Source organism: Topomyia yanbarensis, chromosome 1 (genome assembly GCF_030247195.1).
Source record: "Topomyia yanbarensis strain Yona2022 chromosome 1, ASM3024719v1, whole genome shotgun sequence".
In the NCBI taxonomy this organism is placed as follows: domain Eukaryota; kingdom Metazoa; phylum Arthropoda; class Insecta; order Diptera; family Culicidae; genus Topomyia; species Topomyia yanbarensis.
The window spans coordinates 18,335,444-18,353,052 of record NC_080670.1 but is presented as its reverse complement, the minus strand read 5'-3'; the positions used below and the strand labels follow the sequence as shown (position 1 = coordinate 18,353,052).

Below are 17,609 nucleotides of genomic sequence, written 5' to 3'. Positions count from 1 at the left end.
TGCAACCAGATTCCTATGTGTACATTAAACTTCTCAGAAAAATAATGATTTTTTGAAAACTCAATCGGCCCAGTCCTGATTTAATTTCTAGTACCACCAGGAGTACTTACACCAAATTTAAAGCAAATCGGACCAAGCTGCCTAAAGTTTTTGTGGGATTTTTCGACAATTTACATGGAGAAAACGCACTAGCTCGCATTTTCACCGCTAAGTGGCACTGTATGCATCAGATTACTACCACAAATGAAAATTAGAAGGATATTTTAATTGTATACAAATGTTTCCCCGCCGTAAAAGAGGCTATAGAAAGCCGCGCGTACGAAATTCGACGAACACTCAATAACATGTGGTTTTGTTTCTAATTATATTTGGTAAATATGTAAATGAACCGCGGCATAAGTCATTGTAATGAGCCGCATCGAATAAACGAATTATAAAAAATAGTCAATTTATTCAAGTACGGTGCGATTTGATGCACTATTCGCCATTCTTTAAATAAAAACGCTTTTAATCCACCTAACAGTGTGATGAGACATTTCTTATAACTCTTATCACTCTCTTCGGATATTATATCGTTTGAGAACATTTAGAGCTTGATGCTTCGTGATGTTTTTGATAACACATACTACATGGGATAGTGGCAGGACTCAGAGAATCGCTCAAATCAGCATAGGACAACATCAGTGCTAGAAATCTCAAACCAAAGCAATGGGAAAGCGAAAAAATGGGCCATAAAATAGACATACAAACGAATTATTGCTAATGCTCTGTTAAAAAAATATCTAAATTCCTCAATCAATGCATTGTGGTGGGAAAACTGAATTTTTCTACAGGGGTTATATATTGTACTGAGCAAAAAAAATCGATTTTTTTATTGTTTTGAAGTTTATACTTTACTCAAATTTCCAACGCGACTGAGAACTAAGAAATCTACGCTTTTTCTTGAAAAGGGCGATACTAGCAGTGATACCATTCAAAGAAAATCAACAGTGAATATTTCCAGACTTGGTTTTATTTCCTATTTAGGAGCTATTGTGTTTTTTTTTTACATTCTTGATTGCATGATTCAGTGATCGAAACCCAAAACATTATAAAGTATTTGAAATTATTAAATTAAAATTTGTTTTTGCTATTCAAATTGACATAGTATCGCCCCTTTGGCGATTGTTTACCTTTTCAGTCCCACCTATCAGCATTGAAGTATCGCCCTTACGTTTTTTTACAATAACTAACGTTTTACACCACCGATTTCGTCCGGGTTTTTTCAATAGCGATCATTGTTACTATTTACAGCTGGTATCAGCTTAATATTCCTAAAAAATACGAAAAAAACAGTTTCACCTCAAAACTGCTAGCAAAAAAAGTATCGCCCTGTTTGTTTGCATGGAGCGTGGAGGGCGAAACTTTAAATAAACAATACAGTTTCGCCCGTTGTATTTTTTGCGTAGTTTAAGAAAGCAATATCGTAGAATCCAAATTTTTAGGTTAATTTGTTGCGTTTCAAAGCCCCCATTCGCATGTATGAAAAAAGCCTTATGTTTACAATTGTAAGTATCCCCTTTTCACAAAAAAGCGTTGAAATGAAATCGCAGCTTCTGATATCACGCTATCTCTGAAGTGCATGCGTGCATAGTTCCAAATTTTACTTCGACATCGACTTTTTCTAAAGGTGACTTCCTTGATTTGGTCACTATTTATTAAAAAATCGCGGTTAAATAAAAAATAAAACTATTAAAAAATTTCAAATAGTTTATAATTTTCACAAACTTATTAGGTAAAATTGCTTTCGTAATATTGTGTACGAAAAAAGCTGAAAATTTTTCTCTATCTGCAACATATAAACCCTTAAGTATACCAATTAATTGGTATACGAATTGGAATAGGTTCGCCAATATTTGGAAGAAGTCTCGTGGTGCATTTTAGGCTGACAAAATAGGGACATTGACTAAATCGGTAAATTTTTTTTCTTTATAATAAACTGAAACTGTTAAAATATTCTTCCCGTCCCATGATGTGGTCTGATAACTATTTCTGATTATGATGAACTTTTTATTTTTGCATATTTCCATCTTCATGATAAGGAAACATACTCAAGAAAGGATTTACTCGAATTCAGTCTTGTTCGTCTGCTAGAGCCCATCAAACATATGTTCATATTTGGCTGATAAAATCGGGGTTTCAATTTATTATAATAGATATTCAGCATTCGAAGAAGTTTCTTGTGAACGATCGTAGAAAGACTTTGTTTCTACTTACTTGAAGTCAGTGGCGTAGCCAGAAATTTGGTTTGGTGAGGGTTTGGTGAAAATCGATCTTACTGTCCAAACGGCAAAATTCCGAAACCATAATTTTTGAAGTTTTAAAATTAAGCAGAATTATTTATCAGAAAATAGTAATAGAGTTCGTGTCTTTAGCGAATTTGTTGAGTCTTTATTGTAGTCATGAATGCTAACCTGAGAAAATTCACCATAAATACTTCTTGGACGATATACCGTCAGAATTATTTTATCAAATGAAGCGCTGTTTAACGTTTGTAAAACTCATCGAAAATACTAAACCTCCGAGATTGGCGGTTTCAGAATGATGCTATCCTAAAATTACCGTTTTTGAGCATTTGACCTATACATATAATTGGCCATACAACAAAAATGAAATGCTCATCAAAATCGATCAGGACCTGCTAGAGTCGCATGGAAATCATTTTTCATAAATTTCCCTCTACATTCGGAAAGTGTTATCCTCGTTATTAATCATATTACGTTTTCGTCTCAACTCGACGCATTCCCAAAATAAAAACCTGTTTTAATCCACCTAGTGGTGCAATTGTGCTTTTCTCATTTGTCCAGACTACGATTCCATGGCTGGTTATGTTCAATACAATGGTGGAAATGAATAGTACATGTTCAGTACGATTTGCACATACATACAATGGATCGACAGCCACGATCTTGAGATACTATGTGATATTGAAACATCACTTGAAACCAGCGGCGGATCATGGAGAATCCGGGAGGTCCAGGTCCTACCGAAAATTTTCAACTTGTTAAGAAATTTTAAACTAGTTTTAATTTTAAAGTAGCAACCCCTCACTGCATACTACCTCCGGGCCGGTATGATTGTCGATTTTTAGAGTGATTGCATAACCTTTCTATATGAGAAATGCAAAAATGTGCAAAAGTCCAAAAAAGTCAATTTTTGTCAAACATTGTTTTTTTCGAGTTTACATCAAATCTCAATGTTTCATGCATTTTAAAGTCATTTGGCATCAAAAATACAAATTTGATTTTGCAAATGTTTCATTTCAGTTTATATGGGAATTTGATGTGTGATTGCACTCTTCAACTCGTAACTCTGGAACCGGAAGTCCAATCAATAAAAAAAATCAATTGCAGCCGATGGGAAGGTTGTACCTTTCATTTGAGACTAACTTTGTGCAAATCGGTCCAGCCATTTCTGAGAAACCGAGGTCACATTTTTTTCCACATACACATATACACACACATACATACACACAGACATTTTCCGATCTCGACGAACTGAGTCGATTGGCATATAACACTTGGCCCTCCGGGTCGGGATTAGATTGACGAATTTTAGAGTGTATGAGAAAGGCAAAAACATTTTAGCAAATGTTGAAAGTTATGCATTTTTTAAATCAATTTTAACTTCGCTTCCTATTAAATAAAGACCTTTATTACAGTACATCTCTACAAAAGCGAGCTCAATTTGAAAAGAAACCTGAGGATTATGATTGATTACAGAACTCTGGAATTTTCTATTGGAATGTTTTCATGCAGGAATTTGATATTGATGCTATTAGACAACTGAAATCAAGACCAATAGATCAGCTACATATCAGGACCCCATTCCGACAATTTATCAAAAGTCCTCATGATGTTTAAAACAACAGGTTATCAATCTACGGATCAGATAATTGTTATTGTAATATTGAATTAAATCAGTCTGCATCAATAAATTTTCAACTTCAATCCATTATTTTTTTTGGTTGTGGTGGGGGGAGGGGGGTTGTATGGTGTTAAACCCCAAAACCTTCTCTTGGCTACGCCGTTGCTTGGAATTATTTATTTCGCTTTTCATGTTCCGATATGTTTCAGATCGATCCGATGGTTATAAGTTAGAAAAATTGCAGTCAGAAGGTTCGTACAATTGAACATTTTTGCACTGATAAGTTATCAAGTTCCTTCCAGACAACTTGAAGGTGTTCGGTGATTATTTCTAGCGGTTATAGATGGAAAAATGAAATACAAAATTCGTTTTATCGTAATAATGTTTGGCTTATTTCAATGGATTATTACTATATTGAACAATAAATAGGCGACAAAAAGTAATCCACAAACAACAAGCCATAACTTTTAAAGTATTCAAAATAGATAATTGAAGTCTTCAGTAAAGTTATTCGCAAAAGTAAGAGCTACAAATTTGCTGAAGGCATCATTTCGATATAATCACTTCCAAGAAAATTTATGAAAATATCTCACTCATAGGGAGATTAATCAGCAAAAGCACTATACCAAAAGAAAGGGCATATTGCCTCCATTAAATTCTCCGAAGATACTATTGACCTAAAATAAGCCGTTTTGGCGTTAATAATAGATTACATGTTTTTGGTCATATTTCTGGCAATGGGAAATGATAAAAATCTTTCGTCCGCATTTAATGTTAAATATCTCTTTTTATAATAGTCCGATTTCAACAATCTATAGCTTGTTCGAAAGGTATTCGTTAAAGCTGTCTGAAAACATATAAATTGTTAATCTATATTGTCAATTTCGGCAGATAATTCAAAAAAACTGCAAAAAACGCCGTTTTTATGCATTCAAACATTCATATCTTGGAAACTAAACATCAGAATCAAAAACAAATTAATAGCGTTCATACTGTTTTTTAGTTCTTTCATTTAAAATTGGTTTGGATAAGATCGGTTCAGCCATTGCTGAGAAACACGAATGAGAATTTGTCCGTTACATACACACACACACAGACACACACACACACAGACATTGTCCCAAATCGTCGAGCTGAGTCGATTGGTATATAAGACTCGGCCCTCCGGGCCTCGGAAAAAATCTTGAAAGTTTGAGCGAATTCTATACATTTCTTTTATAAGAAATGTAAAACAGCGTTAAGAAATGAACTTCAGAAATTTTACGCCTCATAATTTATTTTATTTTCTAAATCGTCTATAAGAAATAATTTGACAAACAGCCCCCCCCCTTTTGCCGTCCAACTGGAGGAACTTATCTGTTATATATACGAACCAAGGAAAATTATTTCTACAGCTCTCGACAAACATATGATTTGGGCTCAAAAGCCAACTGTCAAGATTCACTCTGGGAGGAAATTCCGGACACACCATTAATCACCCAGCACATCCGTTGGCATCAAACAAAAGCGAAAAGATTCTCTTTCGTTGACTGCTTGGGTACTAACGGTTTCTTCAGAATTGAAGACTTTTTTTCATTAGGTCCAAGCTGCAAATGAGAGCTCTCTTTTTTCGCTTTCTCTTTCGATCATTACCGCGAAACCACAAAACTTTTTGAACATTTATCGGTGTTTCGAAAGACCAAGGTTTTTTCTAGCTTATTATGCATACAGTTGACGGGAAATCAGAAAGGTGACCGAGCAATTCGCGAAAGAGAAAGTAAACAAAGAGAGGCTCTCTTTTGCAGATTGGACCTATTGAAAAAAGGCTTCAATTTCTCCTTTAAGTGAATTTTGACATTTGGCTTTTGAGCCCTAATCATATATTTGACGAGTTTTGTTTTTTTTAAAGAAAGAAAAAAACTGTCACGATTTTCACGGTGTCACGATATTGCATTAACCGCTATGGAGCTGATCAAATAATGTCAGCACTATATTATCGAATAACAACTGTATTAATTAAACAATGCTCTGATTCAGTTATCAGACAATTCGCGTGAAAATGTATTGTATTCATCTATTTCGAACACCTGCAAAACGTTGCTCCACTTTTCTCTCACAGCAGTTATAAAATTCAAGGCCATGACTAATCACAAACAAAGTTTCAGCAGCAGTCATCACACGCTTCCTAAGTTATTCAATTTTTAGGAAACATACTTTTTTCAATATTTTTGATGCAGTGCATCGTAAAGTTTCTAATAATATAAACAGCGACTAACTTATGTATTTTATGTTTAAGCGAATTGGCGATAGTAAAATATTTCTGAAGATTTATGCTTACAAACAAAGTTAAAATTTATTTTTGGGGTATTTTCCATAATATGTATAATAGTGCCATCCGCGTTAATCACAGATTCCTTCGAGTCTAATGTCAAAAATGTTACAACAAATCACTGCAAAAGAAAAACTTTTGCAAAGGCATCTTTGTCAAAAGATAGAAAATGGATAGAATAGTTTAGACTAGTTTCAACTCATCAGTATCACAATTTAAATTGTCAAAATATAGCTCAATTTAAACCACGATACTCTACTGGAGGTAGCAAACTCGGATTTATAATCTATAGACGGAAATTGTAAATAAAAGCAAAACATATTTTATTTACAATATCATTGCAGAAGACGAATATCCGTATTCGCAATTAGCTTGATACATGATTTTAATTTTAGTTGTGCTTACAAATGCAATAGAAATGCATGGCCTTCCTTTCCAATACATCTTCGTCTAACATGCAATAAACAAGTCAAATTCTTATATGATATGCATTCATCCCGCAACAGAACGAAAACGTTGCAATTGCTTCATTTTGTCGCTTGAGTCGTGCTACGTATCATGGTCATTCGATCCATCGCAGATGAACAAAAGCATGTCACACTCGATAAATCATCCGAAGACTAAATGACTTTCTTTGCACATTCATTCACTATTCCGAACCAAACACGAAAACCGAACCACCCGAACCCAACTTCATTTCAACACCCGACCCGACATGAACACAACCCAAATTCATTCATGTTCCAATGTTGCACAAAACAAAACCCACCTCGAGTGGGGTTCACTTCCTCTCTCGCACGACCAGTCGTCTACGTTTTGCGCTTTGAACGATCGTGCGCACGTTTTCATGTTATGGCTGGCGGGCGGGCGGATGGTTCTTTTCGTTCGGTAGCTTCTTCCCGTTCTCCACCGCGGCGAGGCAGTGCACAACGTTTGCGTCGGTTTAGTCCGCTATCGACGTTCGCCGCAAGTGCACGTGTGTAGTATTCGCTGTGTCGTCGTCGTCGCGCCCAGAAAGCCTACCATTCGTTTCGCGATCGCCTCGCTCGGTTTTAAATCAGCCGGCACAACACACAGCAGCCCCGTTCGCTCGGTCATCGCCGCGTGTGCATTGGACCGTTGCAGCACAGTTTCGTAATAGAAGTATAGAACGAGTGTTCCAGCGGTTAGTTGGTGGCAACGATCCCCGGGATGTTGGTGTGAAAAGGGTGTTCAATGAAATACGATCTTGCCGGGATGAGTAACGAAAATTGAAAAGAATCGGGTTCGTTGTTTCGGTTGTTGCCCAAGCCTGCTCTACAGTTACTAAAACAGTGTGATAACGAAACAAGTGGAACGATTGTTTGCCCGGTGACGAATGACAAACCGGCGGAAAAGTTGTAGTCGCATGTGACTACCAATATGTGTTCGGCGAGCGGAACCTTATCAACACCAAACCGTAAACAATTGTAATTTTCACCTGTGCGAAGTAGAACAGGCGAGAAAGAAACGGAACACACACGGCAAATATGAAGCGACGATTGTCAAACAGAACACCATACTGTACATGAATGTTTACCCGGCTGTTTTAGTGTCCGGGCTCTCCCACAACCGGAAGTGACCTAGTGGGGCATGAAACGCTCATCTCGCAAGTGCGGTGATTGTCGGTTTACCTAGCAGAAGCAATAAAGTGACGCGTGTGCGCAAGATTAGCCCCAGTTCGCCTTGGGCGCAAAAGTGTAAAATCATCAATTTTTGGCGGATTATTACGCCGATTATTCACGGCCGAAACAGGGTGTAACAATTTAACCATTTTTTCCGCACACCATTCATTCGCGCCGTGTGCCGTGTTTTCGTTTTAGTGGCAAAGTGGAATTGAAATCAAAACAACTAACGTCTGCTTTGAACGAAATCGTACCGCGGTGTTTCGTCAGGTTTCTATGGTTACTTTCTGCAAACAAAACTTGGCCATTGACAGTGTTGGGTTATCGATTTTACCCATTACAGCATTAAAAATAACCAAAGGATAAGTGCTTTTCTGTTTAACTGAGTTTAAATTATTTTTCTTAGTGAAATACCGACTAACTTTTAAGATTAGTGACAGCGAGTACTCGAGCGCTTACCGCCAGCCGTTTCAAATCAAAAGTTGTGTTAGTTTTGACCCGAAGTAAAACCAGACAAAATGACTCGAATATACGCCGTCCCTGCAGTACTGCTGCTGCTGCTGCTGGCATCATCATTCACAAGCGCCTCCCATTCATCATCGGTGTACGTGGACAAGTCGGCCTACAAAAACGTCGTCGTCGAGATACGGGATAACGTACCGGTGGAAAACTGCCAAACGATCCTGCATAATCTGGAGGTAAGTGACCACCTCTAGAGGTGCTGCAGCCGTGTGTGCTTTTTGCAATCGATGAAAAGTTTTCCATCTGAAAGGAGAAAAAGTGTAAACACTCATTTATCTCTGCGTCAAGATCTAAAGCTCATTTTTCAAACCGTCGCCGGGTGGAGGATGAGCTGCAGCCAGATGCTGCGCCAATTGGGTGGGGATGTTTTATGGGCCTACCTTAGGGGTTTGAGGTTCCTCGAAGGGAAGCGTGGTGAAAGATTAGGCGTGGGAGCCTGATCCACATGTTGATGTATTGAAGGGGGGGGGGGGGTGAGATAGAACTTATGTAGGTCACACTGGAAGGAAATTTAGTTCGATTAATGTTCGATTAAGACGTGTTTTTTCTTCGTAGCTAAAGCGAGGTTTTTGGAGCCGTTTGGTTTTTATAGCCTTCTAAATGACGAAACACTACCGCCAGCGAGGGTAACTTTAGTCTGCGGAGTAGCTGTACGTCAAAATAAAAGGATGTTGATTTGGCGTCTAGTTGTATCTTTACGCCAAAATCCTTGGCGACAGCTTAGAATCGCACCACGTCCGTACCCACCTTGCTTTCTGTTGTCAGAGTTTACAGTCATTTCGATTCCTGCTGCATCCCTGCTAAATTGCATAATCACCTCTTCCACTGATCTGCGATCTACGCCGATGGTGCCGAAATCATCCGCGAGGCCATGAAGCCTGTGAAATCTCATGATAACATTCGACAAAAATTTAAAAAAAACATAAGTATGTTGGGGCCGCATATTGTGTTTTCGGAAAATAGACCGAAAATGTAGGAAAACGGCGTGTTTATATGTCAGCGTAATTTTAATGAGTATTTGAAGATTTTTTGTATTATCAATTATAAAAACAATACAATTGAAAGTTATGTAAAACAAAACAAAGTCGAGTATCTGACTAATTATGTTATTCATTTACATGCTGAATTTAATGGCGCAATTAGATTTTGTATAAAATAAACTCCTCGTTCTCAAGATATGCACAGGGTTACCATACACACAGATTTTTCTGTAATATCACAGTTTTATTTAAAATTATTTGGTCGCAGATTCTCCTTCACAGAGGACGGATTTTTGGCATATTTATGAAAACTTCTCATATATCAACAGTTTTTTGGAAGTATTCAGATTTTTCCGAAAATGTACAGAGATTTTTTCAATTTTTTTCTATTTTAGGCATCCCAGATGGTGATTTTTTTTACTGATGCACACTACGTTGTTATGCACCTTGGAATTTAAGAAAACTGGATTATTATGTTCGAAAACAGTCAAAATCACATAATTTCGAAACCGTAATCATTGGAGGTTTGGTTTGGTTGTAAAACATAAAACAACGCCACTTGTTCAATGTGGTCCAACTGGAGCTGTAGAGCTCTCAGAAAGGCTCTTTATCAGAATCACTCACTATGATTTCAGACGAGACGGGGCCTGTCGCCACTAAAACATTGCTTACGGCCAATTACAGCGGGCTGCGATTTTGATTTTAATTTTTAGTGTATCGTTCAGATGTGGGAGATATCCTACTCGAGTGAAGACGAGCGTTTATATGTTTGAGACAGTGTTTATAAGTGCTAACAAATTGACCACAAATGGTCTCGTTTGCGACCGGGTTGATAGTATCGCATAAGGCGCCAGCCTTTGTGTGTTTTTATCGCGTGGAAGTTTGTATGTAGCGTATGATAACGAGTTTGTAATTTAGCGAAAATTTTTGGATGAAATGTGAATTGATCAAGTACACGAGCATGTAAATACGAACAATTCAAAAAAAATTATGAAAATTAGATGAATAATTTTTGAGGTGATATCGCAACGGTACTTTTCAAAAACTTCACTCCGAGATAATTGCGTTTAAAATTTGGTGTTAACTTCATTCGTGGAAGAACCAGTGCGCTGCAAACGATTGTAGTCTTAAATCTTTCAGAATATGCAGCAATTTTTTTTTAGATTTTTGAGTTCCAACTTTTTATATAACCCCTTAAATTTGCTTTGGACGGGTGCGAGAGCGTATTGCAATCAATATTTTACTGTAACTTTCTGATAGAGATCAATATGACGACCTACAATTATATTTAATAGAATATGAATTACTCGGTTCAAATGTTTTCCTAATGCGACACATTTGCCGTATGTGAGCTTTTTATCATTTCAAATTGGTGTTCCTGTCACAATACATCCCATGGCAACTGCATCTCGCTCTTGAGTGTCGTGTCTACATACAATGAGTGTGCAGTGTTGGTTGAAGAAACGGGAGCAAACTACAAGTTTACTGTCACGGTTTCTGTTTATTTATACTGCGCCATTCTACTTACGAGTCTTCCGTTGACTCCTACTATTACGGGATAGTTTTCTGGAAATGAAGATATTTTGGTTTTCGTCCAGTTTTAGCTGTTGGTCAGATATAATACTTATCAAAAGTTATACATAATATCGAAAATACCGGTACTTATTTCATTCATTACCGGTATTTCGGTATTAAAAATGGGTTTTTCCTCTATCCACTTCCATCACCTACGTCATCCAGCCCTGATACCATTCATAACATAAGCATATACTTTCGAGTTGTAAGTGAAATAGTAACAATTAAAATTTCCTTGTATATAGAAGATGACACATTAGTAGTACGACTACACGATCTTATAACGCGCTCTTGCTCCAAGCTCATTTAAAAATATATCTCACAAAATGGACAAAGTGAATCCGCTACATCTGATGCTTCGGGAAACTTATTTTGACGTATTCACAACGCTTACGGGCCGACAGACTAATTGGTCGGTGTTAAGTCAGACCGGACTAAGTGACAATATATTGATTTCGAGAAAAACGAGTTTAAAGTATTAATTCCAGCACCCTTTACGTTATAATTTGAAATTAATTTTTGAAATTGAAATAATTCTTGTTTATTGTTACATATTTCAAATCCGATAAGAGCCCTACCTTTACTATAAGTTTAAGATAATGAGTACTCATCGAATTGAATCACAAGAAAAGATTCGGTGAGGTGACATTAGTTCATTCAACCTTTTAAAATTTCGTGGACCAAAATAAAACATTTTTAAACTTTTTCTATGTTCCTTTTATTCAATTTCATAGCCAAATCCAAATGCACTTATCTTTCTCTTAATACTGCTCATAAGACACAACGTTTACGTCAGCTTGTTTTTGTGTGAAAACCATTTTTTCTTCATTTCTGCTTCCAAGTTCACTTCCATAGGATGCTTCTGGAGTGCTTTTGACCGTAATTCCGGTGCGTTTGGGTCACAATCCGGCCAGAAAGAGCCATCGTGAGTCCTCAAAAGTGGAAATAAACGCTTTTGAAGATATTCTTTTCATGCCCATTAACCGTTCCAGTTCTCACAAAGGGTCCATTGTCCACACCAGCAAACTGCCTGCTAAATCATGTATTTTTAGCAAATTAAGACATCTTCTGTCTTCTAACTTCCTCAGGGATGTTTAACTTATGACAAGAAGTAAAGAAAAGGAGCCCAGGAAGGGTATTTGTATGTGTGCAGTCCTTCACATTTTTTTGTTTCATGCGCATTTTTTTACCTAAATGCAGTTTTTTCACCTCGTCTCTCACGGAACTAAAGGGTATTACGATTAAAAAAATATCAAACGAGAATGTGTGTAAATTGGTCAAGCTTATTATTATAAAATCAAACCATGTTACTTTTACAAGCTTTTAGCGAATGTGAATTGCCGGGCCTTTCGTTTGACTCCTTTCCTCAAGTTTTGCACAGCCGCTTTGGTCACTTTCCTCGCTTCAGTACGCTAGTTTACCTTGAACTGCCTTTCGATGACAACTGTCTTTCGCTTCTTCTTGAAATTCCACTTGACGATTGCCCATAATTTTTCTTTTGTGCGAAACTCTGGCATGGTGGACGGGTTCATATTTTTGGGCACCACCTGGACGTTGTTCGCGGCATGTCACTCCATAGCCTTCTTTTTCCGTAATTGCGAGATGTCAAATCCGGCCAAAACAGAACGGAACAATTGTGTTGCTTGAGACAAGGTAACAGACGTTTTTTTTCCAGGCACTTCTGCATATAAATTTGCAGGTTGTGATGTAAATGCCGCACTTCAAGCCACAGGAACAAATGGCCTGCCACACGAGATATTTCTTTGCGTACCTACGCATTTGCGAACCTCCGGAAAGTTGGTTCCATCGTGACTTTGTTATTTTTTGGTTATTCCTACGCTCAGTGTACAGGATGTTTGCTTAGAATTATCAAGGATTACTTTTTGGTCGGTTGTCTGTGGTTTAGTCTGTGATGCAATTTTATTCGGTATTATATAATATAATATAATATAATATAATATAATATAATATAATATAATATAATATAATATAATATAATATAATATAATATAATATAATATAATATAATATAATATAATATAATATAATATAATATAATATAATATAATATAATATAATATAATATAATATAATATAATATAATATAATATAATATAATATAATATAATATAATATAATATAATATAATATAATATAATATAATATAATATAATATAATATAATATAATATAATATAATATAATATAATATAATATAATATAATATAATATAATACAATATAATATAATATAATATAATATAATATAATATAATATAATACAATATAATATAATATAATATAATGTAATATAATATATATTTAGAATCCAAACATTAATAAAAGATAGTGAAAAAATAACGAAAATTATCTTTGAGAAGATCGTCTTATAAGATATAGTAACCTTTATGGACTAGGTATAGCACGGGTGGCTGTTGCGGTATCTCATACTAACAAACTGTTCACATTATTATTTCGAAAGGTTCAAATAAATTTTATTTAAATATATTTTTATATTTATTTAAAAAGTCCGCTAAAAGAAGTAAAATAACTTGAATATTTTGACTTAATTCTATCTGCAGCTCATTGAAGACTCGCTATGAGTACCAAGTCGTCAATTTATTGATCCATACCGATACCGACCAAACCCGACTGTAGATCGCGGAAAGAGTTCAAATATTGAAAATTGAAAACATATTTCATATTTTTGCTCGACAATTTCATAGCTTTCTCAATGCGTTGATATTAGATAAGGTTTCAGTATGTTTCGGTATATAATCTATCAGTTTTTACGATCATTTGGGCAATCGATGCCTTACAAAGAAATGAAAAATTACAGTTGCCAAATGCATGATCAACTCGATTGGAAGGAAGACTATTTCACAAGACAGTGATCAAACATGAACTAATTCCCAAATCCCAAATCAAGTCAATTTTCCATAACAATGTATCCCCTAGAATCCACAGCGTATTTTCTGCACAAAAAATAAACAGTAGCATCTCGGCAGAGGAAGTTTGATTTATCCTGGCCAAAGCCGGTGTCATTCAGCAGAAGATAGCCCCGTTTTTTTTCTAGAACAACATCCCACGCACATCTCTACAAATTGCTCAAACAAGCAAAAACTTTGGTTTCAGTGAATCCGAAATAAAACCCCCTGCAGCTAACTATCCAAACCAAACCAAACTAGCCTAGCCGATAGTATCTCCCGTGGGTCCAGTTGACCATTAGAACTTGTCGACCGCGAGCGAAACCAAACTCTGCTTTACTGTGTGATATGTAGAGATATGTATGTTTGTATGTACGTATGTATGAATGGTGCTCACTTGGCAGTTCAACCGTATCAGATTCAGACTGAAAGCTGGCCCGGTCTGGCTGGATGGTTTCGAAAAAGAGTGCTTAAAATATTGTAAAGGGCCAGCAGAAGAGCATATATCATTCGCTGGTGTTCTATGCGGTGACCATAGAACAATATTCAACGTGTTTCGGTCTGTTGCTTTCGGTATTTACTACCGCCGAAGCTGTTCACGGGGAGAAGGGGTTCAGTTAATGTTAGCGTGAATAAACTTGGGACTGTAGCGCACGGACGGATGTGGATTGGTTGACAAAAACGGGAGGTAATGTACGACTGTTGTGATTTGACATCGGGCCAAAAAAAATGCTGCTCCAAAGCCCAATGGACTAATGGGAGGCCACAAATTACCCGAAAAATTGTTATGAATTTATTCCGTGCGGTTTCTGTCGTACATTTACTGGTGAAACTAGGGTCGATCGTACCTAAAGGCTTCTATCCAAAATGCACGTATTTTAATTTGACATTTCCATTCCTCGCGAAACAATTACAAGTTGTTATTGATGGAAATAACAAGTTCTCAAATAACCCCACAGACTCAGCGAAAATGACGCAGCCTTGGATTAGCCAGGTACGTAAGTTTCTCTGCAAAACAAGCAACAGCCAGTTAAACACCGACATTTGGCTCATCATTGCTCATCAATCATTAACCCAGAAACAAAGTACGAACACGTCGGTCAAATCTGCAGTTCGTAACATACTGTTGGAGCTTCTGTGCGTCTTCGGAGTGGTAGTTCCTCTCATAAAGTGCACATCGGAAACAGCCATCTGCGGCATAATTGATTCCACGTCGGCCGCCCCGGTGTTCCCAACATCAACCATCACTGACTGGCAGCAGACTATTTTCTTACGCCTTCACTGTGAGTTCGCGCTTTTTCCCATATAAGCTGAAACACGCATTTTGAGCTTCATCATAAACGTAACAACCTATTCGGCTTCCAATTTTGGCTCGGTGAATGTTAGTAGCTTTTTTTTCGCGGACGAAAACATCTCCCGAGAAGCAAAAAAAAGAAATACATATTACTCGCTGCCAGATGATGCGTGATCGAAAGGCCATACTAAAAGCTTCACCCCCTGACCTCGGACCCGGGATGGAACGGGAAAAATGGGTTAGTCCAAAACTAAAAAGCACTCCACGCACCAACTAATAAATGGGAAGGTCGGGCTGGGGGAGTTCCGTCCGGAGTGGTTAATGGAATCGAAATTGGTTGTAGACGAAAAAAAGTGAAAGCTTCAGGGGCACCAGCTCATCGCCGACATCAGCATCAGCAGCAACCGCCACCTACGACAACATCAAGAACAAGAGTGAAAAAAAACACCGAGCGCTTCAGTCCGCTCTGGTGTGTTTCGCTGAACCACGTCGATGGCAATGGTGTTCAGGGCAACCCATTAATGGTTTTTTTTGGGGGCTCAGCCGCCATTTAGGAGTTCGTGTAAATCAATTATATCCGAAACAGCGGAATCAATCATCTTTTTTTGGTGGTTCATTGTGAAGGTGCGACTGAAGTTGACTTTCCACTAGCTGTGGGACTAGTGGGTTAGAAAACATCAGCTTGTGGTTTGGGACTCTTCAGTGCCCTAAATTGATTCAAAAGTGGCCCAAAGAATATACGAGTCAAGTTGATGCATGAAAAATATGATTGGAAATTATTTGTATTCAAAATTTGGCTTTTAATGTCTCACCTGTGAGCCGAGAAAGAAAACAAATATGGGAATCGACTACTGATCCACAGGCCTATGACTTGTATGGAATTTGTGTTTTGAATTTCATCAGAATCCGATACACACACACTTAGAACCAGGACCAAAACCGGCACTAGTTTAGTCCAAGCTAGTTAGTTTCGAAACGAAAAAATCTTTAAATAACTAAATTATTATACGACAGTCGAACTGAAAAGGGGTGTCAAACTGAGACTACACAGAATACAAATGCAACGGCCGTGTTGTTGTTGTTGTTTGTTGAAATATCACTTGCAATTTCTGGTGTTCCTGGAAAAGCTTGAAGCTCCTAGTTTGATCTCAAATTTCCACGACCAAGAGCTGTTTGCTTCGGCTTTGTGTTAGCGCTTCCTCGGTCTGTTATATTTCGCAGCCCCTCAAGATAAAAAAAAAAATAGTCTACAAGAAAACATCAAATTCTTCGAGCGATGTTTGTATGCGTGATATAGTAATATATTATATGGACTCTCCCCACAATATGCACACTTTTCAGCAGTTCCCATGCAAGAGTCATTTTCATGAATCTCGGTGCACTTGCCACACCGGCTCTTATTGGTACAATGGCTCATTTGATTGTAGTTATGTGTTCAAACAGCCGAACGGGATACGAATCTAAGGGAACACTCGATGTTGTCCCATCCAGAGCTTTAAATTTAAAAAAAATAAAATTCTTCACTCACTAGAGCAATGCGTCTAATGAGATGACACCGAATCGCTAATTCCATAGCTATTTTAGTTGTAGTTTTTGTGCCCTTAACGCGCAAAAGTGGATTAAAACAAATTTCTCCTTTGTGGAGAAAAAATAGTTTTTACCTAATTTTTTTTAAAGAGAAATATAGCATAGTAAAACAGCCTACACTGTACTTCAGTAGATCATCCCGTGATAAACTCAAATCGGCGTCTACATCGTCGATCTCAACGTTGTGAGCGGGTATGTAGACGCGGTAGTCCTTGTCGTCAGTAGCATCATTTGCTTGCTTTAGACAGGATTAAGCTTATTTGAGCGAACTTTCAAGATATCAGTTTTTGTTGAATATTACTTCGAAATCTTTAGAATATTAGCGGATTATCTTTGACCCGAAAGAAGATCCGATCCGATCGAAGGCATCTTTTCCTAGGTCTAGTGAATTTTTGCTCGATAATCCCACTCCGAGTCAGCATGGAAACAAAATTCAGTTTGCACTTGAAGTTGAATTCGAACCGTAAATATCTGAATACGCTGCACCGAACGAATGAAGGACGAGGCTATCAACTGAAACAGCAATTAAGTATCAAATTCACGGTCCGCACACGATCATCAAGAATACACGCAAACATGCGAAATGCCACACGGTTATAAATCTAATTTTCGCACGCAAAGTTACATACACGCCAGCTTATGCGACAAAAACGTTAACATACAAACGCTCGAGCGCTTTGCGATCATCCACGCACACCACCTTCCGCAATCTCACAAACAGGATAACGCCCCGAAGACGAAGTGAACGTTTTAGCACAGACTAACGGGCATAACACTATGAGGGAGTTCCCTCAAAAAAATATCGATCCAGCAATTTTTCCAGAATACTACCTCCACCTTTTATTCACGGTACCAAGCACTCATTTGCT

At 37.3% G+C, this 17,609-nt stretch overlaps 1 protein-coding gene across 2 annotated transcripts in view; it reads left to right on the top strand.

Annotated features, from left to right (window-relative positions):
* The first annotated feature begins 7,152 nt into the window (after nucleotides 1-7,152).
* The window catches only part of LOC131677043 (calcium-activated chloride channel regulator 1-like), a 144,064-nt gene continuing 133,607 nt past the window's right edge, over nucleotides 7,153-17,609 (top strand). For both annotated transcript variants that reach the window (XR_009303276.1, XM_058956563.1), the window contains exon 1: nucleotides 7,153-8,555. Coding sequence is in view for 1 of the 2 variants with exons in the window: in XM_058956563.1 (XP_058812546.1) it covers nucleotides 8,376-8,555 (180 nt within the window). In the remaining variant the exon portion in view is untranslated. The remainder of the gene's footprint in view (nucleotides 8,556-17,609) is intronic.